Source organism: Serpula lacrymans (assembly GCF_000218685.1).
Source record: "Serpula lacrymans var. lacrymans S7.9 unplaced genomic scaffold SERLAscaffold_6, whole genome shotgun sequence".
Lineage (NCBI taxonomy): Eukaryota > Fungi > Basidiomycota > Agaricomycetes > Boletales > Serpulaceae > Serpula > Serpula lacrymans.
The window spans coordinates 2,112,202-2,137,388 of NW_006763295.1; the positions used below are offsets into that span (position 1 = coordinate 2,112,202).

Genomic DNA, 25,187 nt, shown 5'->3' on the forward strand with positions numbered 1-25,187 from the left:
AACCACTGCCAGGCTTGGATTCTATAAACCATCCAGCGAGTATCCGTGATCTCAGTGAACGTGCACTAGCGGAACTGAATCATCACTGGGACCCATCCAAACTGCTCAAGGAGTGCATAAGAAGCGCCGAGCTTCTACAAAAAAACAGGCCAGATATATACTGATGACGGATGCTTCGAATCAGCGTTTGTGGAATATTCGGAAGCAGCGACCATTGTCCTGGAAAGGATCCTTTCGCACAAGGATTATTACACTCTGTTGGCAGAGCAGCAACGTAACCTTATCGTTGTATGTGATCACCTTTTTCGTGTGTTTGAAATCTCGGGAAGGGGAAGCGTGAAGCGTGAGTTTTGATAATATCATCGCATTGAATTAATCCGCTGACTTGGTTTCGTAGCATTTGTCAATGTGTAGCTAACGTGTCGTTCCTTTCTATTTGTAGAATGGGTTAGACATACTCGATACTCTGGAGAGCCAAATCAAGCCCACATTGATTAATCGCTACGAGCGGCAATGGGAAAAGGCAACGGAATATGACCTACTCTATCACGGTAGCTTCTCAAAGTTGCAAGTGCAAGAAAAATCAATCTGTATACGTCTTTTGGATGGCCTTCGAATATACAAGGTGAGCATACATTCTACCTGTAAAACGCCATCGAGGTACCAGACATTGGTGTTGCAGACACTTGCAGTTTCTGTATTTGTGCACTTGAATTTTTGCTCAGAAGACCCTGGGTAAGCAACCCGAAACCTTGTAACAGCAGCTGATGTATATTTATTAGTAGTAAAATGTCTTCTTTCAAACAAAATATGCGAGTTTGGAGAACATGGAACAGTATAACTATCTTAGCAAGGCACCTGGAACTGAAAAACCAGCTTCAAGGCCTACTTCGGGAGGTGAGTAGATCAGTGGTCTGCGTATTCTCTACCGATATTTAGCTGGTATTTAGCCCGCAGCATTACTTCATTCATGTGGCGTAGATGATGTCTTGGATGGGACTCTCTTGCATGCGATTGACATCACCGACATCAGCACTACAATGGCTAGGGCACTGGAAGACAGCAAACAGAATGGTTACTATTCAAGACGCTCAGACGAAGCGAGGTCGTTACTTAATCTCTTACAAGCGGTGAGTTTAGGTTCACATACTTTCCTAGAACAAAATTAGCTGAAGAAGTACTGTAAGTTGTTGGACTATGCACAGCTTAGTCCTGGCGTAAGGCGTCGTTTTACTGCTGCGCTCATCAAATTATCAACTAAGTCAGGATGTTACCCGGACTGTTTAGTTCTGGAGGATATCAAGAAGCTTAGTGAAGATCCTATTGCCGCAGGCTCGTCTGGTGAAGTCTGGAAAGGCTCGTTCCGAGGTCAAGTAATTGCGATGAAAATTCTGAAAGTATATGAACGATTTGATTTGGACGAATTCTTGAAGGTGATTCCGACATTCTCCTTTGTGCCACATCCAAGGTTAACGGGCAGCGAACAACTAGCGCTGTTCAAATGAGATCACTATATGGCGTCAGTTGTCTCATCCTAACTTGATACCTTTCTATGGGGTGTATCATCTGAATGCCAATAAAAATCGTATTTGTCTCATCTCTCCGTGGATGGAACATGGAAGCATAACGCGATTCTTGAAGCAGTATCCCAACAGCAGTCGAACATCTCTGGTAAGAAGCTTCAGCATGGTACGAGACCAGTCACGATAACTGTTTCGTGACATAGATGTTGGATATAGCCCGGGGACTTGAGTATCTGCACCGCAGACAACCTGGCATTGTGCATGGTGATCTGAAAGGAGTAAGTTTGAAGTACCCCTCTAGCCGAATTCATTTAACCATTGCTCCAGGAAAATATATTAATCACCCCATCTCTGCATGCCTGTCTAACTGACTTCGGTGTGGCTAGCGCGAGAGGTACACACCTTCTCGGACTTACGACCGCACCGAGTATGCGGGGCGGCGGGACACTGAGATGGCAGGCTCCGGAATTACTCAGTTTTGAGACTGAAGATGTTCGAAATAGCTTCTCCAGCGATGTCTATGCGTTTGGCTGTGTAGGATATGAGGTGGGTTTATCCAATGGCTGAGCATTTAATTGTTTCACATCTGGCTTTCCATTTCGTTCGGGTCTACTCCGGTGAAATCCCCTTCCACGAGATGAGATCGGAATATCAAGTTATCCAAGCCGTTACCAAAGGTGTCCGGCCTGCTCGACCGTTACCTGCTATATGCGATGCTCGTCATTTAGACGATGATATGTGGAGAGTCATTGGACATTGCTGGGTCAGCGATCCTCATACCCGTCCCACAGTTTCTCAGATTGTTGCAGCTCTCTGTCAGAGGCTCAGACTCGGCATAGACTCCAAACTTCCCACCGATAATTGGGACTACTCGTTCATGTCCAAAGTCTCTCGAACAGCAGAGCATCCTTTCTCTTGTTCATTTCTTCAATAGGGATTGAAGTAACATTACTAATATATTTTTATTTACTTTCAACTCGACAATCTACAACCTTGCTTGTAGGTGTAATTATGCATGTACTTTGGTGTGATATAAATTGTGGAAAAATGAGAATACTTGGATGGCGAAAAACAGCGGAACGCGAGGGTCATTCAAGGACTGCGGGGAGAGCTTCCTCGCGGTGTCATCTGAATCATCATCAGCTGAACCAGGCTCATCCACACTACTTCGCTGGCCCAACTCACAGTCGTACGGCATACGCACAGGTGGGAGATCGTCCAGGGAGGCACCACCACCATCCGTCGGAGTGGTCTTACCTCGTGCAAGTGCATAAAGCTCGACCTATCTGACTTCCCCTGAGACGGCATCAAAATCAATCGCGTTTCTCTCCTGTAAGGACTCATAAATACCGATATCCACTTTCTCCATGTCCAGCTCACGCACGTTGAGGTTATCCTTCAGCACTCCAAGTCGGTATCAACGATGGATAGTGACTTCTCATTGTCCTCCTGAAGTTGAGTTAGAAAAATGACTGCTCTCTCTTTCTCCTCAATTTTCCAGGATGTAGCAGGTGTAGTTAGAATGTCGTGACGTATTCTTTCACGGCTAGCATACGCATACCTGAGTGAAGTGGCTTTTTTGAAGGCGCTATCAGACGAAGTTTCGAGTCCTCGTTTAAGAAATCCTTTAGTATGTAAGGAAACCTTCACATCTTGCGCAACCAACCATATTACCTTCATGTCCGCCTCACCGAGGGGGTGGTGACGAATAAGAAACGCGCTCCAGTATCCTGACTGTAATCTCATCTAAAGTGCAGCATGGCTCTTCTTCTTGAGATGGATGTACACGTACACGATGTGCGGGTGAGGCTTTTGACCTGGATAACTGGATCTTGTTGTGGGCTTGCTCAGGGGGTGATAAGCTGGTGGCGCCAGATGGCTGATTGGATTTCGCAGTGTCGTTGAAGTGGGTTGCACTTCAGAGAAGTCTGGAGAGCGGGGCTTGTGATACAGGTGGTGAGCTCGAAGACATTGTCGACTGTAGCACAATGGGCAACTCCGTCATGCAACCAAAAACTGATTGTAAGCGAGCCGAAACGCGCCACTTGAGACAACAAAACCAAATATCCTCCTCGTCAATAACCACTTCAGAGCCATGCGAGGAGTATTTGGATGTCTGCTGCTGGCTGGACTGTCCCAAGCAGCCAAAGTATACCTTAGTCCTTCTGTCTCTTTGCCTTCGCGTTTATCCCCAAAGCATGCAAGTCTGGTGCTTTCACACCATCTCGGCCTCGAGCAATTTGAATCACTAGGGGACAACACAGCGGAATTTGGCGGGCTGTTCAATGAGCGAGCTTTTGTGGGAGAAGGTGAAAGAGATGCCGTATTTTTAGTCGTAGACGAGACATATGCAAACGGTAGGACCGTCATGTGTTTTCTCTTGGGACCGTCAGAGCTGATTTCATACTATTCATTTTGTTTAGACATCCTCCCATCTTCAATGGAGCCTTCATTCTCTCTTTTGAACACACCATCTCTTTCTTCTCTTTCTTCCCTAGTTTCCACGTATCTTCATCGTGCAAGCCATGTATTCTCTTACATCTATTCCGACCTTTCGGTTCCGTCTCAAGGCGTTCCCCGCGTTCTCGACATTTTCTCGACACCTTCACCGGCTAACGAAGCTTTTCTCGCAGAGGTTTCTGTACTCACGGATTTCATGGATACAGAGCTCCACGAGGGCGGATACTCCGCTGAGAAATTTGCAGCCTTGGAGCTGTCAAGTCTTGCGCAGCTCGCAGTCACGTACGGTCGTTCAAGCGAACAATACCAGGTCGCCACTCAGACAATCAAGGCTTTCATTGATGCGTGCATTGCAAGAAAAGCTAATGTTGCCGTATTAACATCCGACGCCTTCACCCTTCAGAAACGTCAACAGCCTCCAGGGCAGTCTCCGCTTCCGCCATCTGGCGTACCCCAACCTCCTCCGCGTGGTATACCGTCTTGCTTCAACACAGCAGAGGCTTGTACAAATGCGACTGATTTTTGCTCTGGGCACGGACAATGTTCGAGTACATCAAAGCGGGGCCAGGAGTGCTTCGTCTGCACATGTAGCGCCACGAGCAGTGCGCAAGGGAAAACACAATATTGGGCCGGTGAGGCTTGCGAGCGGAAAGATGTCAGTGGGTAGGTGTTATTTCATAGGCCCATTTGTTCAAGCATGATATCTAACTTAATAATTCTCGCAGTCCCTTCGTTCTGATAAGCGGCGTCGTTATAACATTAATTGTTATAATCGGTGGCTCTATCTCATTACTTTACGGTATTGGCGATGTGGAGCTTCCTAATATTCTCACTGGAGGTGTTGCAGGTGGGAGGAAGGAATAGTGCAAAGAATGATCACTGTAGATCATGGATATGTGTTATACTCGATTCAATTAATTATGAACTGAGACTGTTTCAAGGACTGATTTAGGCCGTGTTCGTATACCCTTTCAGAAACAGCAAGTTACCTCGAGGTTATTGTTTCTGTCCAACTTGAATGGCACAGTATATCATATGATTGGCGTTTTGGCCTCGTGAAGCATGTCGCATTGGAATATGTCTTGTCTGGTTGCGCTATCACACCACTCTCAATGTTCAGACTAACTATGGAAGCTGGAATTCAGACCACCCACGTACTCACTAGTAGCAGCCAAGCAGCATGAAAGAGTTTACCAGCTAATCGAGCATGTCTCTCAGCCCTCGCAGCATATAGTCCTGGTAGGATGTGCGCAGTACCCCTTCAATGATGGTCCGAGTGTTGATGCATTGCCCGTGATAATATAGACTGATCTTATTCTTCATCATGATATTCCCAAGGTCGTTCCTTGGATCACCCCCTGGATATTCCATCACTGAGGAAGTAGTACGGCAGTGACGATGATAATGATCACAGCGGCCATCAGGCTGCCTTGACCGATGGCTTTGAAACGGTGAGAACGATAGTCTTCTATAAATCTACCACATACTTGAGCACAAGCACTCGGAATTGCCACGGATACCAACAGTGTCGGAGACAGGCATCGTCCACTGGCACCATTGAACAAAAACCTCGTATCCATTAGTTAGTGAATAATGTACTGTGATCAACACGGAATACCGTAGCTCATGTCTAGTCGTAGAGGGGCTGAACTTCTTAGAGTTGCGAGGGAACGTGTCAGATAAGATACTGTCTTGTCCTAACTATTCCAGGTGCAAATTGAATCGTAAATATACAGTTTCCCGTGTTGTGTACACAGGTATAATAAATGCTAATATGAAAAGTTCAGTACTACCTACAGCCATAAAAGAAAGTCGGGAAAAGAAATTACAAGTCTGCTTCATCAAGAAGTTGAAACTATGACCTTAACTTGTGGCTTGACGATAGTTAGGTGGAGGTAATTCGCCATCTGCCAAACCATCATTCGTCCTACCGTCTTGCGGAGCCTGGCCATGTCGCAGTACTGTCAGTTTTCATACACTTATGGATGATGAAAATGGACTATCCTTTTCCTGAGATCTGGGGATAGGTGCTGTTGGGAGGGGACGTCTGTTCAAAAGCTAGATATGTCATGAAATTTTAAGTCATCACTAATCATTCTGAGAAGGCTGTCGAATCTCACCTCGCCATTTGACGATAACCGTTGAGGGCTAAGGGAACTGCCAATAATTGAGATGTCACTAGGTGGGGCGCGAGAATCCTGAGTACCATCGGAATCTGATGTAGCCCGATTATGAATGGCCCAAGTGCCCTGCGGTGGTGGCCGCTGCGGCTGAGAAGCCTGTACATGTTGATATCCATAATCTGAATGTTGATAGGACCTGGATGTAGTCGAGCCTGTGATTGGCGCAGGATCGAGCCTGGCGAGGCTGGCTTCGCTCGTGTCCAGAGGTGTAGGGCGCACTGAAATCAACGATGCTGGACCTGCGTGTCGTTGAGGGCTGTCTATCCTGTAAATATCATGATGCCGTATAAAAATTTGCGCGGCTCTCCACCGACGGTAGAATATAACAGCAACAATGAGAGCGGAAACAGCAGCGATGACAGATATTACGATGCCAGCGATGGGCCCGGCACCAATTTTACTATAGGTCCCAAGATAATTCAAATGGACATTAAGAATACTTTAATTTAGCATACCTCGAGGCGCTGGCGGCGTCTATATTGCTGTGCGTTCGATAAGCTTTGATGGTACGATGTCACATGTCATATTATTTACCTTGGTTGAGTGCTCGAGTTACTGGGCGCAACCAGATCATTAGAATGCACGAGTCAAAAATAAGTGTCCTCAAACACGTACCTAGACAATGTGTAGACCTGCGCATAGTCAATATTCAAATATTGACCGTTCTGCGCAGGGAGATTCGTAACCAATAGTTGATGACTCCCTGATCCAAGATTATCAGCATGGTATAGCATGGTCTGCGGATAGTACATGAATGCAGTGGCGTTGAATGTCTCGGCTCCTCCTCCGTCCAGTTGCACAGAATATGGTCCGTTTTGCGGTCCGACAGTGCCGTATAGAGATATCGCATCACCTACGTCGTGAGATTTGTTCAGTCCAGATAACGACTCTCAAGCGATGACATCTCACCCTACGAAATAAAATTAGATCAGTTACTCGCTGGGAAAGATGGCCACTGCTCACGGTGAAAGTGTAGGTGACACTGGCATTATAAGTACTAGTGGAGCTGGAAACCATGTCAACTGGGAAAGAAGACAAAATATCTGGAGATAGCTCACTGGCCGGTGCCATTGTTGAAAAAATTGACGCTAGGTGGATTTGTATTCCACGCAGGAGCCTGATACTGGAAACTGGGGTCTGTATCTTGTACCGTTTGAGTTACCAACTGATCGTCCGCCCCTCCAACCTCCGATTGCCACACAATCTGTAAAAGAAGTAGAATGAATTTTCTGGATCAGTTACCAAAGAAGATTGATGGACGAACCAAATCAATGTCTACGTATTGAGACCCTGTCCCGGTGTTTGTTATTGTAAGACTATGCATTCCCTGGGTAAGTCCACTGATGTTAAAGAGTGTTTGTTGAAAAAGATTGACGGCAGAGTTTCCATCGTTGTGGGGGTAGGTTGCGCCATCTACAGTGACGGTATAGGTGCCATGGTTGGATCGTTTGGAACCATATATCCAGAATGCAGTTCCGTTAAAAGACCACGTTGCAGCGCCATTGGTGACATTGTTAGTGGTGAATGTACCGAGATAATACCTGCAATACAAAATACGCCAATATCATTGAAAACTGCTGCTTAACCAGACAATAAAAGCATACCCGTCAGCCAGCGGGTCGTCCGTAGATGTGCCCGGTTCCCATGTGTCGTCGTACTTTATGAGGGGAACCTTGTCATCAATGAGAGTGGTGACAGAAGGCATAGGTGAAGGAAGAGTCTAAAAGAGCAAAAGACAAAACATCGATTACATTATGTCCTGGGGTGCGGTCCTTATACTATAGATAAAATCGGTCATTGTCAAATATTTGTTTCCGGCCAATGACATGTACTGACAGCCAGGGCAAAGCTTCTAAACTTCTGTGTGCTAGTGACATTTCAATACATTCTAGTGTGAATTTCGCGGAACCTGTTGCTATGCTATGCGATTTATGGTTGCTGCCGTGGAAGCTGCCGAGGCTTAAAAAATTACATTGTGACTTTGTGAGGTACTCAGGCACAAAGAATGTTCAAAAACATAAGCTCGTCATTTGACATGCGAGTCGCCGTACATCAAGAAACTAGATCGACAAGGGAATGGAAAAGAGTCACAGGCGAATCACTGCAGCCTACCAAATCGCAACTCTGGAGTCCAATGCGACTCTCGCGCGAATTTTGACCTTAGATTAACATTCATGAAGGCGGTGCGCCCCGTCTCTCATGGAAGCCTGTCAAGCGGCGATCAGATCATTGCACTGGAGACAATCAAGTCTACCCACCTCCACGATCACCTCTTGGACGACCTCTCCCTCGACCACGTCCTTCAGAGTCGCCACCACGCCAATCGCCATTCGGTCTACCTCGGTAACCTAAATAACGTCAGTGCAATTAAAACGTGTACGCTTGTGAAGAATTTACGAAAATGACATACCACCTCTGTCACCTCTATCACCGCCTCGCCCGCTACCACGGAAGCCTCTGTCATTACGGTAGCCACCACGATCGCCGCCACGGTCACCACCTCGGAAACCACCGCGGAAACCACCACGATCACCACCGCGGTAAGGCCTTCCACGACCGGTTCTTGTCGGTGTGAAACCGTCATCCTCTGGTCGAGGGACAGCGACAACGTCGGGCACGACAGGTAAAGTAACTTCAGATGACTGTAGGATTGGGGTGGCAGAGCCAGATGGAGCAAAGCTAGCTTGAAGGCCGGCAATGGATGGTAGACCTCCTTCGTCATCTGCAGCCCAATCAATTGCGCCATTGCTGGCTGGGTGCACCTTTAGAAACAACACGTCATTCAATAACCAGTCATTTTGCGGAGATGACAGATAACCTACATCTCCTTCTGTGGTAGCTTCTACGATATGACCATTCACGGCAGTGATGGTCGAGGTTTCCGTGGATACTATCTCAGTCGGTGGTTGGTCAACCTCAGGCCGTTCAACCCATTCCGCAGATTCCTCGAAAGAGGGAGCTTCAAGCTCACTGGCTTGCATGAAGTGGAAGCTGCTCGAGACGCTCAATGCGCCAGGAATCCCAGCGACGCGTACCTCCTCAGCCTCCACCGGTGTTTCTGCCGTAGCTTCCGCCTCACCCAGCTCTTCTGCTGGCTCTTCGGGTACAGGGGTAGGTTCCCGAGGAGGGTTCAGATATGAATGTACAATTTCCAAAAGCCGTGCATCTTTTCAATGATAAAAATAGTTGTGATTAGCAGAACCATAAAATATAAATCATCACTCACATGAGACACCGTTAAAGTCGCCTACTCCTGACAGAATGCCAGATACGACGGACTGCTTGAGCTCACCCTCCTCACCGAGAAGAGCTTCAGTGGTCGAAAAGATCGCTGAGCCCTCTGATTCGTCGAGGTTAAGCGAGGCAGGAGGAGGATGGCCAGAAGCCAGGATTGAGTGCAAGCGAAGTAAAGTAAGAAGACCTGACGTCTTCAAAGTATACGAATTCTGCAGTCGAGCGTCGAAAGGTGGTTTGATCTAAATCTATCCAAGGGTATCTTACCTCAGTTGCCGAAACAGCAGCCACTATCCTGGCTTTCTCAGCCCTCTCTGCTTCAGCGCGCTGAGCCACTATGTCGTTTTGTAGATCAGCTTCGTGAACCTGGCAGGTGTCAGACAATGAACCATAGCTCTGGACGTCCAGGAGCTTGCTCACTTCAATGGCCTTTTTAACCTCTTCTAGTTCCTTCTGGACTGCCTCCAATGAAGGAAGTGTTTTCAACGTCCGTTTCTGATCGTCGTTCAGTCTTGTGTATTCTGTTGACGCGTAACTTGATACCCGGCCCTGAACCAGAGAAACGTTAGACATGTGTACGACACGGACAGCAGAAGTGATAAGAAAAAGACCTGTAGAGGGCTTAGGAGACACGTACAATTTTTTTGTTGAGAGCTTTGCAGCGTTTTTGAAGTAGTTCTATAATAGGGCTGGGCTTGAGACTGGATTCATCATCAAGTGCTTGCACTTCTTCGGTAGAAGCGACAAGCTCAGGAGCAATCGATCCCTCTTTGATGTCAGTTTCTTCTGGTGCTTTTTCGACAAGAGCAGCAGCTGTAGAATCAGGAATGGTGACCGAACCGTCGACAGATTCAGCCGATTTTGCCTTGGAGTTGCCAGTTGCAGCCTTGCGTTTTTTTCGTTGGGATTTGGACAAGGGTGCGGGCGGAGGAGCACCTGGAACGACACGAGTAGCTTCAACCATAGCTTAAGACAACGAAAGAACAAGTAAAAGTAACAATATGAGACAGGAAATGCAGGGAGGAGCTTTTCGTAGGCCAAGCTGACTTTGGAGCTTTGCAAGGTTACAAGGTTCAACTTAGGGTAAAACTTTATTCCCACGGCGGATGGTAAGCGCTTGTTTTCTAAGAATCATATCACAGAACCCGAAGATGGTACAAAAATACTAATACAAGAACAATGTTTGGACAGGACGAGAGAATACAAGATGAAATGAAAAATGCGTTCCTTGAGCATGTTTACCCCCACGTAGGAACGTCGACACAGAACCAGACAGGTAATTTCCGCCAGAATTCTTCCTTTGCTGTGTCCACCACTGTACCGAACTCGGACCTGCATGGTTCGCATGTCCGCATTGTCGGAACATTGTCGCCACCAGGCATGTCTTCTTTGGTTTGTAGGAGCTCAGCGTCAGAAATGGCATACAGAGGATCCGAAGTACGATTGTTCACGACACCATTGACGTCCCGGAGCAGTTCAAACGTGATTGTCTCGAATGCGATCTGGCACGCCCGTCTGTCGATTGGCTTCTCTTCCTTACGATGTAGACACCATAGCGACGGCTCTCTTCCCTCGAGCTCGTTGACGATAAAGGTGGAAAAGAACCGGGAAGCATGTTCGCGTCCTCTTAGCATGTTGAGCAGGTCGTCATCGCCTAACCTTAGTATAGCGCCGGTTTGTGAGGATGTGCACCCCAAAGCGGCTTGACTTGGTGTATAGCGTGACAGGTCGTACATGGCCGAAGGAAGGAGGGCAGGTGCATCAATTTCGCGGGCTAGTAGTATGATTTCACTGAAGATGTATATGTAGATTTGAGGCATTTGTCAATAACGTAGATAACTTATGACGCACATTGGGTGAGGGAGAGCACGCCGAGGTGCATAAGTGCCTTCCATGTCTGTTGCTTTGTTCTCTCGTGTTTCCCATTGAGATAGGGTCGTGGGCCAGTAAGCAGAAAGACAGCGTAGAATGTCGTGTCTAAGATGATGTACCTTGTACTTGGTCAGGAGGCGAAGTAGGCCAGAGACCACAGCAAAGCCATCCGCGTCATAAGATAAGAAAGAGCTTCATATAATATATAGTTCTCAGTGCTGTAACAATATATGAGCACTCACATTCCATCGTACAAGGCTTGTATGAAGTAAGCCATGTCTTCGGACGAGTCTGAAAGCGCCAGGACAAGTCGGCCTTCAAGGCGATCTGCTGTATCGCTATCGATGGAATGAATTAGTTTTTCCATGACTTCTGAACGTCGAGCGAGAAGGCCTTGGTGCACGAGGAAATAGGATGGTCCGGTCAGGAGCACGAGGTTTCCATCGTCGAAACAAAGATCTGAGTGTCGACCTGGAGTGCTTTTCAGAGACTGGGAGTGGCGGTTCGTGCTGAATTCATTAATATAGTTCATCCCGATGGTGTTTGTATTCAGAACGAAGGCAGCGGGACCACTATCGTCGCTCCAGGCAGGATAATTGGAATCTAGCATCGCCGTTTTTGCACACGTCGGTGGCGCTATGTTATCGTGGAAATTAATTTCGGTCAGCTCTTTCTTTCCGTTAGATCTCTTACCACATCGTCACCATGATTTCCCACTACTCAGTTCTAACTCTGCAATCAGCGCAGGTCTCCGTTCGCAGGCCTCACAAGTCGGTGCTCCACTTTTCCAACAATGGCACAATATCAATATCAATACCTATACAGACCCAACTGATGAACATCATACACGCTACTGTCCCTTGATTTGGTTTATCTGGCGCTAAGGATGGTGACTTAACAAGCACGGAAAGCTTGATCGTTGCGCCGTGAGTGGAGGCATTGTAAGTCGCACGTGTCGTTGACAGATTTACAAGCTATGCTCAATGCCAATAGCGAGTTATCTATTATACAGAGCTGACTGGAGGTTCTCGCTATCCTCCCCTTCCCCTCCTACCATCTCATATGTCGCTGTAAAATTCGCTGGCCATCGTTTCTATTGACATACTTCCCGTTCTCAACAGCACCACTGTCCTTTGTTTTCTTTTTTCCAAACCAACCACGAAGTCTTAGCCTCCACACGCTTCCAAGGTTTGTATTTTTTGAAAAAATTTCTTTTCCTTTATCCACAAGCGATACACGAACCTTCTGTGTTTCTGTGTTTTCTTCTTCTTTCGAGAAAATAGTTCACTCCTAACATGGCCAGTGACATTATTTTCTCATCTTTCGACTAGTGTGCCAACTAATAAAGCCAGGTAACATAATCTAATGTATGTTTTGTCTTTTGTCCCCTTAGACTTATCCTTCATCTATGCCTTCTGTCACCACTCTCATTGATGACAAGGTTCCCCTCATAAAATATGACAATACGTGGGTAATGGGCAGTTCTGTGGACCCGCTGGCTGACGAGTATGCTTCTATCGTCTGGTTAAGCAGCAATTTTCACTAAAATTGGCGTATTTTTTATTGCAGGTATTATCTCGGTACATTCACCATTAACAATGTCACCAATGGCGCTGCAACGTGGTCTTTTAACGGAACTGCATTCTGGATATATGGTGCCAAACGAAATAACCATGGCACCTATACCGTCACTGTAGATGGCGCAAGCTATCCCAACATTGATGGAAACTCTACCGTCAATATTTTTCAACAAGTACTCTTTAACAAGACTGAACTTACCCAGGGAATGCACACTATTGCATTAACAAACACGGGGACGGGGGGTTTATACGTAGACATTGATTTGGTTCGTTCACCAGTCTTCTCTGGTAACTGATCCAGAAAATTCATTTTACTTCTTTTACAGATTGTGTGGCAATCGGAGGTTGGAGGGGCGAACGATCAGTTGGTAACTCAAACGGTACAAGATACAGACCCTAGTTTCCAGTTTCAGGCTCCTGCGTGGAATACAAATCCACCTAGCGTCAATTTTTTCAACAATGGCACCGGCCAGTGAGCTATTTTCAGAAAATTTGTATTCTTTCCCAGTTGACATGGTTTCCAGCTCCACTAGTACTTATAATGCCAGTGTTACCTACACTTTCACCGTGAGCAGTGGCCATTTTTCCCAGCGAGTAACTGATCTGATTTTATTTCGTAGGGTGAGATACCATTGCTTGAGAGTTGTTATCCTGACTGAACAGATCTCACGGCGTAGGTGATGTGATATCTCTATACGGCACTGTCGGACCGCAAAACGGACCATATTCTGTGCAACTGGACGGAGGAGAAGTTGAGACATTCAACGCCACTGCATTCATGTACTATCCGCAGACCATGCTATACCATGCTGATAATCTTGGATCAGGGAGTCATCAACTCACAGTTACGAATCTCCCTGTGCAGAACGGTCAATATTTGAATATTGACTATGCTAAGGTCTTGACGTTGTCTAGGTACGTGTTTGAAGCTATTTATTTTTAACTCGTGGGTTTTGATAATCTGATTGCGCCCAGTAACTTAAACCCTCAGCCAAACCCACAGTCAAGCTCTCAGCCAAGTTCTCAGCCAAGCTCACAGCCAAGCTCACAGCCAAGCTCACAGCCAAACCCCCAGCCAAGGTAAATGATATCACATGTGACATCGTACCGTGGAAACTTATGAAACGTACAGCACTATAGACGCTGCCAGCACCTCAAGGTATGCTAAATCAGAGTATCGTTAACGTCCATTTGAATTTTCTTGGGACCTATAGTAAAATTGGTGTTGGACCCATCGTTGGAATCGTGATACCTGCCGTCGTCGCTGTTGCTGCTCTCATTGCTGCTGTTACGTTCTACCGTCTATGGAGAGCCGCGCAAATATTTATACAGCAACATGATATTTACAAGGTAGACAGCAGCCTTCAACATTACGCAGATCCAGCGTCCATGGTCTCAGTGCAGCCTACACCTCTTGTCACGAGCGAAACCAGCCTCATCAGGGCTGATCCTATGTCAACCACGGGTTTGAGTACACGCAGGTCCTATCAACGTGTAGATCATGGACATCAGCTTGCACAGGCTTCTCAGCCACAACGGCCACCACCGCAGGCAACGTCGGCAATTCATAATCGTGCTATATCAGATTCCGATGTTATTCAGGAATCTCGCGTCCCATTTAGTGACGTCTCGATTATCGCCAGTTCGGCTAGTCCCCAACGGTTATCATCAAACGGCGCGGTGAGAATTTACAGCCTTCTGAGAATGATGAGGGATGACCTCAACTTTTATGATAAATCTAGCTTTTAGATACTCGTCGTCTCCCAACAGCACCTATCCCTGGATCCGAGGACAAGGATAATCCATCTTCATCATCAGTAGTTGTTGGACAACTGCCAGTATCGCAACATAGCCAGGCCTTGCGGGACGATAGGACGAATAATAGTTTGGTGGATAGTGAAATGCCTCCACCGGACTATCATGAAGCTACAAGCTGAGGTCATACTTTCAACTCGATGGAGCAGACTTGAAAATTATTTCCTAGCCTCTAATTTTTAACTGTATGGATCCATTGAACTCTTTATGTTAGTATTGTTATCCTTGTTGTATGCAAAACTAGAATTTGTATATTTGACCCAATGTACTCCTCGAACAGCTTGGACGAGACATCTATCCTGGCTTTGCTAACATGGTACTGATGTCACTCTAGATATTTTACTGTTCTAGTTTCCGGCATATTTGGGTTTATCTCATATAAATATGTTCTTTTGTCACAGCCACTAGGGGTGGAGACTTGACAATCTTTTTAAAATTGAAAGAGTGAAGTTATGGAGATTTTGATATAGCACAACACTGCATATTATATACTGGTGTACTGTATGTGTGTGACCTTACAGCTTGTATGGGAACCTTTTTTTTCTTTTTTTTTCCTATTTTTCTTCATCTTTCTTTCCAGCTAAAGCCTTGTCATTCCAATGGAGACTGAATTAGACAGAGCCCCACAGCTGATCACATGATAATGGTGGTGTAGAGTTATCATTGTGGCTGGGTCCGCATTACCATCACTTTCCAACTTCCAATATCATTCCTATCCAACCCACTCCTTCATCATATGTCATTCAGCCCATGTATTCTACGCTTAATCCATTGTACAGCCTGCTCCACCCACACTGCAAATTTATACATTCCGCTGTCGATGATGAGAACTGTTGTTAGAAAACCACACACAAAAACAAACTAACACACAATCCTCCCAGATTCCACGGAACTTGTTTATGGGCTTTGCCTCCTAGAACAGTGGGTGCTCTGGTTGTTCGTGGGGTGGTATGTATAAGGATCCTTCAAAGTAAAACCCAGAGATGTATGGGTGTGGGTTTTGAGGAGGAGGGATAGTTGAATTTATAGAAGATAGGTGCTTAGTGACGAGTATAGATGAGCACTACCTTGCTAATTGTAGCACAAGGTAGGTTTGAGAACAACGAGGATGACGAGGTGACGAGGTTCCCAGTGATAGCAGGCTCCTGACGCACAAACTGTAGTGCTCAGAAGGACTCTAATCGAAAGGGATAACAATGACTTCAAAAGTGGGAAGTGACAATGACAGCAATTAACAGTGGTAGCAGTGGGAAGTGTTGTGACCACACTGGATCACAAGTAGCAGAGAGTAGTGAACTTGAGATTAGAGAAGAAGTCTGGATTGGAGTTCTTGTTTTTTTACAAGGTAAAATACAGGGGTTTATATAGTGAAAGAAAAGTAGGCTATGCACAGTATAGCTGTGCAAAAAGAATGAGAAAGAACATGAAGGAAGGAATGTATGCTGACGAATCCTGCGTAGGTAGTACAGGATAAGATTGTCAAAAAAGGAAAAGAAAGAGATAGAACAATGAATGCTGTGAGTAATGTCACAGGTTTGTACAGCCATAAAGTAAAGTCCAATAGCAAAAAGAGAGCAGGGAAATCATGATGTCATGGGAAGATGCAGTAAAAAAAGGGCAAGGCAAAACACTATCAGTATCAACACAGTTCCTTTATTGTCAGTCAGGCATTCTAAAAAAATATGTGTCCATAAAAATGATTCAAAAATCAAAAATAATCGCACTGTAAATGAATGTTCTGCTGAAGAAAAAGAAACTGGAGCCACCGGTCCACCACCTAGTCCAAATCCGACAGTTCCATGGCCTTACCAATGGACTGGTTGTGTTGGACCACCTGATCAAACGAGGGAGGGAGAGGAGTAGTTCCAATTTGGAACAAGTGAGTCCCAGGCAGCGTGTGGTAGGTGTAGCTGTAGCGAAGACGATGGACAAAAGATAAGTGTACCCAAGTGAATGGGACAGCGATGAACATGGGCGACGCAAGGGGATGAACCTTCTCCAGCTCAAAAACTACCCACCCACGCTCCAACCAGGCAAGACGAGCAACCGATGTTTTGATAGTATATGATGGCAGATCGACGTCATGAAGATGGACCTGTTGCCCTATTTGGACCGGCCGCCGGGGCTTTGCTGATATCAGCAGTGGCACGTGGTAGTCAACGGATCGGCGACGGAAGCGGATAGGAAGTGGTGACATCAGAAATGGTGGGGGTGCAAATAAGATGAGGAGGAGGAGGGTGGAGGTGACGGAAAAGTGGATTAGAATGGGGATCCAGAAACGACCGTCAGGTGAGAATAAAAAGGAGAGGAAGGGGCCCATGGTGGGGCTAGGCAAAGGAAGGGGAGTAAGGGAAACGACAAAAGCGAGGGCGCAATGCAATGTGTAGCCAGTGGCGACGCGAAAATTTGCCGAAATGCCGAAATGCCGAAAGTACCGGATGGAAAAGCAAAGGTGAGCGTGACTGGATTGCCTAATAGAGGTGGTGCTGATCAGCCACAAGTTCAAAAAGGGCAATATTAATTACTATTCCACGTGGCACTGTGCCTGTGTGGCGCAAAGGCGAGTCTTTTTGAATATTCACTTTGTTATTGACACCTGTCCATGCTACCAATCAACTTTGGTGCATGACACCGCACAATCCACATTTTGACTTGTTTTAAATTGCATAATCTGCACTTTAGACTTGTTAAGTTTGCATCAAGCACAGCAGTCAATCTTGCACAGGGACAATGCACATAGGCAGCAGTTTGAACCTGTTAATCTGTGCTTTCACGCAGCCTGCACCTGTGGGAAAACCAATCAGCAAGTTGGACCCCCTCAATCCACACTTTTCAGTCAAACCATTCACAAGTTGTCTTGGTGCACAGCACTTCCATCCACTTTTATACAGTTCACAGAGTCTATATTTGTGGACACATAGAGTACATGTCTGCAGACACATATGGTCCACACATTTTGGACTTCAGACCTGTTGGACAAAGGAGCTAACTCAGCACTCCATGCATGTGCATGCCTCCACATGGACTCCAGAGCATTATGACTGTCCATGGATCAACTATCCTTGCTTTTTTTGGATTATAGGAGTTGTACCTCATGGTATGGGACTGTCTGGACATTGGACTAGCAAGAAATGGCTTTTCTTACATTTTCATATGGACAGTTCCTATTGTTTATCCTTTGTTTCTTCCATTGGTTCCCATATGTTTTATATTGTTTTTGCTATTTTCTTTTTGGTACTATTATAAAACTATACTTCCAAAAGAAAAAAAATACCATCTTTTGATCCCCCATATACTCAGAATTTGTCTGAATAAGTTGCCATAGTTGCCTCAGAAGCATTGTAGACATTCTTCAGCCATATAGCCATATTTACAACAAGTGCAGAGCTTGTTGTGACATTCCACTTGTATAGACCCAAAAAGTGGACTCTCAGGAGTCATTCCATTGTTGTACTCTCAGCTTGATATTCATCCTCCATGCATATCATTGCTCACACACTTGTTTTATCACTTTTCCAGCAAGACCACAACTTGCTGTGACATACCTACTCAGCTTAGACTCAAAAGTGTGGACTTTGCAGACTGACATGCAGACCTGCAATCTGATCTGTGGTGTCAATGATGAAGACTGTTTGCTAGAAAACCACACACAAACAAAATAACAAAACAATCCTCCCAAATTCCACGGAACTGTCAGGCAACAAATACAAAGCTATATAACAACAACTAATGCCTGGCTAAGTCCTTGAGAAAAGGCGGTAGATCAGGGTATGAGAGCTGAAGAGTATTGATATAGGCGCAAATCCAAACTAATATTAAACTAAGGAATAATACATCAAGTATGTACTCAGAAAGGGAAAGTGGTCCGATCTATCATATTTACTAATTGTGTGAGAGAAAGTCTTGGTAAGAGATGTACAATTGGCTGTATCAGTAAGCCCATGATGAGGTGCTAAGTCACAGCCTATATCGCTGATCAATATCCCTCCAAAGTATTCCCAGACATAGCATTAGATCATTGCTATGTCATCTGGATATCTTCTTGAGGGCCTACAATGGTTCTCCTTTGTTGTAAGTACAATAGAACATGAGTGTGAATGGAAAATAAGAAGAAAAAAGATAAGAGTAGTAAGATACCAGCCGTAATCTCTAGTCCAAGGGTGAGAGGAGTGACAGGGAATGAGTTGGATAGCCACAACATGATGGGAATGCAATGAGAAAAATTGATTCCTCACAATTGATCTCCATCAACCTGAAATTCCACCCAAGCCTGACATTGAGCCACTAGCTGTATCAAAGAAGAAAGGGAAAGTCTGTGCTAATGCTGGAACCCCAGCTGCTGCACCCCTAGTGAAAGCATGGCAAACAGGCAGTAAAGTGAAAGAAGTCATAACCGACAAGTAAATTCAGACTTATGGTTTGCATGTCATTTTTCAGTGTTTTTGTGAAAATATATATTTTTTGTTTTGATACAATGAAAACTCCAGCCACTTGAACCAACCACTGGCCATTAGAAGATATTATATAGCTATTGCAATCTACAGGTTATTCATTAGAACTCTGTTACAATGGTATGCCAGTCAAGCCAATACACCATTGTAACTTCATAGCAATGTATTATATTGAGCCACAACTCAGATTGGGACTCTGTTACAATGTTATTACAATTCATTGTGATGAGACCTATAGTTTTATTATAAGCTCATGGCTTTCCCACAATGCTTTGCCATGCCACATTGGCATTGGAGTCTTATAAGACACCACAAGGCATTAGAACCAGTGTAGAGACATTACACTCACTGAGTCCAATTTACCATCATATCCAGACATGTTCACTAACTCCAGTGCACTTTCTGGACTATCTACTTGTTTTCTAGAGTATCTGGACTATCCAAAGTATTTTGATCTGCTTTCAGATACACTGTCTGGATCACTAGTCAAAACTCAGATCCATTAGAATAACACTGGGTAACCCAGAAATAGAGCATATGGATCATTTATGGACATCACATGGTGTATTGATGGGTTACTTTTTACTTTCCATATATGGTAACTTGGATGGACTTAGAGGAGTTTCTGATGCTTAGGAGTGTTAAACAGCATGAGACAGACTGGTTCCCTTTGTTTATACCTATGATCTTCTTTCCTTTACATGTACGTTCCTTTCCAACAGCTATCCAGGAATAGTATCATTTATGGAGGATTTGAATTTGATGAGGGGTTTGGATATCACAAAAGTAATGGTGTACCCACATTATGGTGTATGCTGTAAGGACCATTTATATTTTCTTATTTTCTTATCTTTTTGTTCCATGTCTTGGCTCTCAGACACTTTCCCATCACACCTCTGGCTCTAGGGCTAGAGGTATCCTTTGCTATCTTGCTTCTCATAGCCCTCACAGGCTTTCTTAACCATTGTTACCACTTCATATCACATATCAGAGACTGGGTAGTACTCCCAGCCAGCCAGCACAATGGGTAAGGACTGGTGGTAGACATCTCGCCAACCAGCTCCAAGCCCCATCAGTGCCTGGAGATATTAATAGACGCTTGAGTCAGGATTGTACCTCATCATGAGGATACAGTTCCTGAACATGCGTGACAATACTTATCATTAGTACATTCTCTCACCTGTTGATTAATCCCTGAAATCGTACGATAGTTATTCTTTTTCTTATTGGATAGTTTCATCCTCAGACCACTTTTCTTTCATTCCACTTCCGGCCTGACAAATAGACGATTAGCTATAAAAACCTTACATACTCATGTATCATTCTTTAGCTTTCTATTACTTGAATAACCCGCTTCACCCTCATCAGAAACCTTTGAGTTTACCATCAGTCCTCTACCTGCTATAATCTCTAGCACCTGTTGACCTCAAAACTCATCGTGCCTTTTACTCCCTGCAAGTGCAGACGGAGACGGGTATTGTTTTTGTTATAGTTTAACGTTGTCTCACATATGCCACGTTCAAAGACCGCCCAACCAGGAGTGAGAGTTGACTGTCATCCCAGTCTGATGAATTGCTCAATGGCTGGGCATAGCAAGACAGGGTGAGAATCTGAATTTTTAGTGTAGACAGCTCTATCATTTGAGTGTTACAATCTCAAAGCCACAAAAAACATTTAAACCACCAAATACTCAAATGTGAGGCTGCAAACACATTGAAGGTGGTTTTTTGGGCCATAGAAACCACCAGATAAAATATCTAAGGACTATGGTAAGTGCAGCACGGATAATATGATGCCATCTGAACTCCCCATCAAACCCGAAACCCCCATAAACGACAGTATACAACCCAGTGTATGTTGGGCAAAACAGGAAGGCCGCCCGGAGGGCGATGTTATCCGGAGGCGAAAGCTGCATATTTGCTATTCGGCAAGAGCACGTGACGCCCTATTGCACTGGTCCGAATAAGTTTTCAATCATATTCACTGTCCCGTTCCTTGCACTGCCAGCCGTGCTGAAGCAGCTCCACGTCGTATTTTGCTTTGCTTCACTCTTTGACTTTGACCGCCATTATTATACATATCTTCATGCCCATTATCTGCAGCTCAACACCATGACATCCCAACAATCTACGTCGCAAGTTCAAGTAAAGCCGCAGGAGGCTCTTACAAAACCAAAGCCCACATTCGTTACGCCGGAAATTGCATCATATTTTATTGCAGGTGGTGTCGCTGGAGCAGCGTCGCGTACGGTGGTCAGCCCCTTAGAGAGGCTTAAAATTATACAGTGAGCCTTCTTCCGTTATCGCTGCATTATCATCGAGTTCAGCCTGATGCTCTGCACCACAGACAAGTCCAGCCGAGAGGGTCGGACCGACAATATAAAGGTGTATGGCGAAGTCTAGTGCGAATGTGGAGAGAAGAAGGGTTCAAAGGATACATGAGAGGAAACGGAATCAACTGTCTGCGAATCGTACCATATAGCGCCGTACAATTCACGACGTACGAGCAACTAAAAAAGGTAAACCGAACCCGCTACCATCCCTTCCGTGGATTGTTGATTCTAATCCTCGCTTCAGTGGTTCGCGACTTTTGGGTCCAAAGAACTTGATACCCCGAAGCGCCTGGCGAGCGGGGCCTTGGCAGGAATCACTTCGGTGTGTTCGACATACCCGTTGGACCTCGTGCGTTCGCGACTGTCGATCGCAACAGCTTCAATAGCCATCTCATCACAACAGAAAAATCCACCATCAAAGACCGCGACTACGCCGGCCGCTCCCTCCGTGAAACAAGCTTTGTCATCCGCCTACCACACCTCGTCCTCTGTGTCGCATAGCGCTGGAATATCACGAGCAGAGTCTTCCATGTGGGGCATGACACTGAAAGTGATGCGAGAGGAGGGCGGGATACGAGGATTGTATCGTGGCTTGGTTCCCACCGCGATGGGAGTCGCGCCTTACGTTGGAATCAATTTTGCGGCTTATGAAGCACTGCGAGGGGTGATTACTCCACCAGGAAAGAGCAGTATCGCGAGAAAGCTTGCCTGCGGAGCCTTAGCTGGTAAGATCATCACTGCTAATGGCCTAGAGCGCTGATTTAATCGTTTTGTCCATCGGTCTCGATGGATACAGGATCAGTATCACAGACGCTGACATATCCATTTGACGTATTGAGGCGTAAGATGCAGGTGACAGGCATGGCATCTGGAGGGCTTGGGTATAAATATAACGGAGCGCTTGATGCACTGCAAAGCATTGTTCGCACGGAAGGGTTGCAGGGCTTGTACAGGGGCTTGTGGCCTAACTTGCGTAAGCGATTTTATATTCCAAGTGCCTCTCTTATAGACTGACGGTTCCCATCTAGTAAAAGTTGCTCCGAGTATTGCAACTTCTTTCTTTACGTATGAACTGGTGAAGGAATTGCTAATAACGCCTTGATAGCGAGATGCGGTGTGCCATACGTCGCACGTTCCTTTATTTCTCGCAGTGATAGTCTCTTACCTTTTGGGATAGAGTAGAGGAGTAGACCGCCGGACAGGATTTAGTTTTTTGAATCTACATTACAAGCCGAGGTATAGAACTAGCGTAGGACAATACGGGTCCGAATGCATATAGATGAGAAGTATTTAATGATCCTCGACCAATTGGCCGCTGTGGATAACTTGCAGGCTATCCAATGTGATATCAAGATGAACATTAGTTTGCACTGAATACTGCATCCAAGGCTGTAAATGTGCAAACGTGGAAGAGCATGGAGCATAAATGGGGGAATTGTTCCCAACAGATAGGTTCGGAGTCCAATATAGCGCATATCAAAGATCCATTCTGCATTCCCACAGCCTGAGACCGTGGCTCAGTGGATGTTGTTGGGCAACCAGCTCATGCCAGTGCTCCCCATTTTAATCTGCAACTTATCTATACGATACATCTTGAATTCTCTCTCTTTTTTTGATGCTGGATTTTCTATGGTGAGTATTGTCTGTCATTCGTGCACATATCCCTATTTTTTGCGCTGCCTCGCTGTCGCCGCGTTGCTTTTCTTACGTGCTTGGCTGGGCTGTCTTTTCTGATGCTGACGCTTGCGTCTGATTTACTCCCTTAGACCCATAATTATCTATTCTGAAGCGATTCCCCAAGTCCATATCGTAACTTTCCATTTCTGTTTCGTTCGTATCATGCCTCTGCAATCTCATCAGGACACACAGGCAAATCACAAGTTGACCTCCTCTATGTCTTCTGCCTCGCTCTCTTCCTCGTTTTCCTCATCCGCAGCTTCATCCATGCTGTTACCTGCAGCGCCCGCTTCCAACTCCAGCCAGTCCGATATCATAACCTCCGATCACTCCGCTTCATCGCCCTCCACCACAACTAAGACCTCCCCAGCCTGTTCTGGATCCAGCGCTTTACCTCGCTCTCCTCCCCCCCCTCCAACTCCAATGGGTCAGGTTTACAGCCGCCCTGAAAACATCCCACCCTCTCCAGCTTCGTCACCCACGGTTTGGTCAGGTTCAGGTTCAACTGGCTCCCGTTTCAAGCGCGCTTTTGCCGGTCGCCGGAAAAAGACGGATAATATCGAGTCTTCACCAGTAACTGCTCGTAAATTCAGTAGGGATAACACTCCTCAATCCATTGCGCTTTCGTCTTCGGCTCCCCCTCATGCCACTCCTCGCCACCAATTGGGCCCCAAGCAGTTGACACTCCAGCTGGCATCACATGTTTTCAGCAAAAGGCATACGTCCTCTCCTATCTCGCCGTCCTCGAACATGCCCCCGCCCCCGCCACCAAAGTCGGCTGTGCCACGTCTCTTACCACAGTCCATAAATACTAGCGTGGATAAAAGGACATCTCTTATGACGTCGAGTCCGAGTATCGTGGCTGCGATCGATTACATGCGTAGAGTCGATGAGCATGACGAGACGGGTGCCACTGTGGACAAGGAGAACAGCAGGAAGGACGGTGAAAAACCTGATTCAAAGGAGGCCCGGAGGAAGAGTGATTCTACCATGAGTCACCACACAATACGTCCTGGATTCATATTGGGCTCTCGGACGTCACGTCCTGTTTCTATGGCTGACTCGCTGCATTCTACGCACACTATTGTCCCAGGCCATAAAAGGCTAAGTGCGTTCCTTACTGAAGCGGAGAACACTATGCCAGAGGAGGACGATACAGAACGGTCATACTCAAAGGAGTACCCGCCATCAAGAACAATGCCCTCGAGTCAGCACACTTCGCCATCGTCTTCCATCAAGGTCCGGAATCGCCGGTCAAAGTCTCTCAACCTTGGAGGTCCATTAACAGTGAAGGTTTCCCCGCCAGAGGTCACTGTGACCAATGCGTCAGCCAGTCTCGACACGATCCCAGTGCATAGAACCATGTCAGACAGCGTGCCTGTGGCACCTCCTGCGATGAAGGAGTTACCTGCATTGATGAGAGAGGCAGGTACTGGCCCTATCGCTCCGGCAAGTTCTGTATCATCTTCAGGCCACTCTGGGCTCCAGACTCGAAGCAATCTGGCTGCTTCCCCAGGTGCTCGTAATTTGGCGTCACCTGCTCGTCAGGAACGCAACCTACCTGATCTTCCTCCTGCCCCTCGCAGACCATCATTGGCACATACTGGACAAGCTCCGCCAACTTTCCGGCAGACAGCTATCAGTATGTCAAATGGATTTGCTCCAGCGGCAGGACTCGCCAGACGTGCGGTCGAGAAGATGGGCCGCGTGTGGGGTGCAAGGCATACTACCACGAATTCAGGATACATGTCAAGTTCGCCAACCGGATCTGCTCCTTCATCTTTTTCCAGCGGAAGATCGGGTCCGGTATCAAGAAGCAGCTCAAATCACTCGGATATGGTCCACTTGAAGAAGCAGAGACGTACGCCTCAGGCTCCTTCTGGAAGTTGGAGCATCAACTCCACTGGTACTTCTTCGTCGTTATCTGACACGGAAGGATTTTCTATGCCTTTAGGGCCGATCCTAGGGAAGAGACTGAGAGGCCCTATGAGATTTACGCCAGGGGGAGCAGGTGTGGCGGGTGGCTTGGTCTTCGGACGGGATCTGAAGACATGTGTTAG

The 25,187-nt window shown here is 46.1% G+C and overlaps 9 protein-coding genes across 9 annotated transcripts; 7 read left to right on the forward strand and 2 right to left on the reverse strand.

The window, feature by feature from the left end:
• Nucleotides 1-1,029: 1,029 nt before the first annotated feature.
• SERLADRAFT_448714 (uncharacterized protein) lies at nucleotides 1,030-2,457 on the forward strand (the record flags this gene model as incomplete). The annotated part of the gene is made up of 6 exons (XM_007317852.1): nucleotides 1,030-1,130; nucleotides 1,188-1,433; nucleotides 1,492-1,671; nucleotides 1,727-1,801; nucleotides 1,851-2,069; nucleotides 2,092-2,457. The coding sequence occupies 6 exons, from the start codon at nucleotides 1,041-1,043 to the stop codon at nucleotides 2,455-2,457; spliced, it is 1,176 nt and encodes a 391-aa protein (XP_007317914.1).
• Nucleotides 2,458-2,466: 9 nt separating this feature from the next.
• On the forward strand, nucleotides 2,467-3,095 carry SERLADRAFT_466414 (uncharacterized protein; the record flags this gene model as incomplete). The annotated part of the gene is made up of 1 exon (XM_007317853.1): nucleotides 2,467-3,095. The coding sequence occupies one exon, from the start codon at nucleotides 2,535-2,537 to the stop codon at nucleotides 2,811-2,813; it is 279 nt and encodes a 92-aa protein (XP_007317915.1).
• A 468-nt stretch (nucleotides 3,096-3,563) lies between these two features.
• On the forward strand, nucleotides 3,564-4,976 carry SERLADRAFT_466420 (uncharacterized protein; the record flags this gene model as incomplete). The annotated part of the gene is made up of 3 exons (XM_007317854.1): nucleotides 3,564-3,880; nucleotides 3,947-4,646; nucleotides 4,709-4,976. The coding sequence occupies 3 exons, from the start codon at nucleotides 3,619-3,621 to the stop codon at nucleotides 4,845-4,847; spliced, it is 1,101 nt and encodes a 366-aa protein (XP_007317916.1).
• A 612-nt stretch (nucleotides 4,977-5,588) lies between these two features.
• SERLADRAFT_466423 (uncharacterized protein) lies at nucleotides 5,589-8,010 on the reverse strand (the record flags this gene model as incomplete). The annotated part of the gene is made up of 11 exons (XM_007317855.1): nucleotides 5,589-5,776; nucleotides 5,852-5,927; nucleotides 5,988-6,041; nucleotides 6,104-6,566; nucleotides 6,622-6,648; nucleotides 6,701-6,721; nucleotides 6,782-7,019; nucleotides 7,129-7,172; nucleotides 7,225-7,370; nucleotides 7,431-7,707; nucleotides 7,771-8,010. The coding sequence occupies 11 exons, from the start codon at nucleotides 7,869-7,871 to the stop codon at nucleotides 5,685-5,687; spliced, it is 1,539 nt and encodes a 512-aa protein (XP_007317917.1).
• A 2,548-nt stretch (nucleotides 8,011-10,558) lies between these two features.
• Nucleotides 10,559-11,834, reverse strand: SERLADRAFT_466431 (uncharacterized protein; the record flags this gene model as incomplete). Its single annotated transcript, XM_007317856.1, has 2 exons — nucleotides 10,559-11,191; nucleotides 11,252-11,834. 2 exons carry the CDS (start codon nucleotides 11,293-11,295, stop codon nucleotides 10,639-10,641), a joined length of 597 nt encoding a protein of 198 aa, XP_007317918.1.
• Nucleotides 11,835-11,910: 76 nt separating this feature from the next.
• SERLADRAFT_466433 (uncharacterized protein) lies at nucleotides 11,911-12,310 on the forward strand (the record flags this gene model as incomplete). The annotated part of the gene is made up of 3 exons (XM_007317857.1): nucleotides 11,911-12,042; nucleotides 12,098-12,213; nucleotides 12,266-12,310. The coding sequence occupies 2 exons, from the start codon at nucleotides 11,911-11,913 to the stop codon at nucleotides 12,134-12,136; spliced, it is 171 nt and encodes a 56-aa protein (XP_007317919.1).
• A 370-nt stretch (nucleotides 12,311-12,680) lies between these two features.
• On the forward strand, nucleotides 12,681-14,937 carry SERLADRAFT_415224 (uncharacterized protein; the record flags this gene model as incomplete). The annotated part of the gene is made up of 9 exons (XM_007317858.1): nucleotides 12,681-12,778; nucleotides 12,842-13,118; nucleotides 13,179-13,324; nucleotides 13,377-13,419; nucleotides 13,529-13,767; nucleotides 13,828-13,932; nucleotides 13,985-14,011; nucleotides 14,067-14,532; nucleotides 14,595-14,937. The coding sequence occupies 9 exons, from the start codon at nucleotides 12,681-12,683 to the stop codon at nucleotides 14,787-14,789; spliced, it is 1,596 nt and encodes a 531-aa protein (XP_007317920.1).
• Nucleotides 14,938-16,886: 1,949 nt separating this feature from the next.
• Nucleotides 16,887-17,298, forward strand: SERLADRAFT_388278 (uncharacterized protein; the record flags this gene model as incomplete). The annotated part of the gene is made up of 1 exon (XM_007317859.1): nucleotides 16,887-17,298. The coding sequence occupies one exon, from the start codon at nucleotides 16,890-16,892 to the stop codon at nucleotides 17,052-17,054; it is 165 nt and encodes a 54-aa protein (XP_007317921.1).
• Nucleotides 17,299-21,100: 3,802 nt separating this feature from the next.
• Nucleotides 21,101-22,810, forward strand: SERLADRAFT_466441 (uncharacterized protein; the record flags this gene model as incomplete). The annotated part of the gene is made up of 5 exons (XM_007317860.1): nucleotides 21,101-21,402; nucleotides 21,465-21,636; nucleotides 21,695-22,175; nucleotides 22,247-22,423; nucleotides 22,479-22,810. 5 exons carry the CDS (start codon nucleotides 21,230-21,232, stop codon nucleotides 22,550-22,552), a joined length of 1,077 nt encoding a protein of 358 aa, XP_007317922.1.
• Between the last annotated feature and the right edge of the window lie 2,377 nt (nucleotides 22,811-25,187).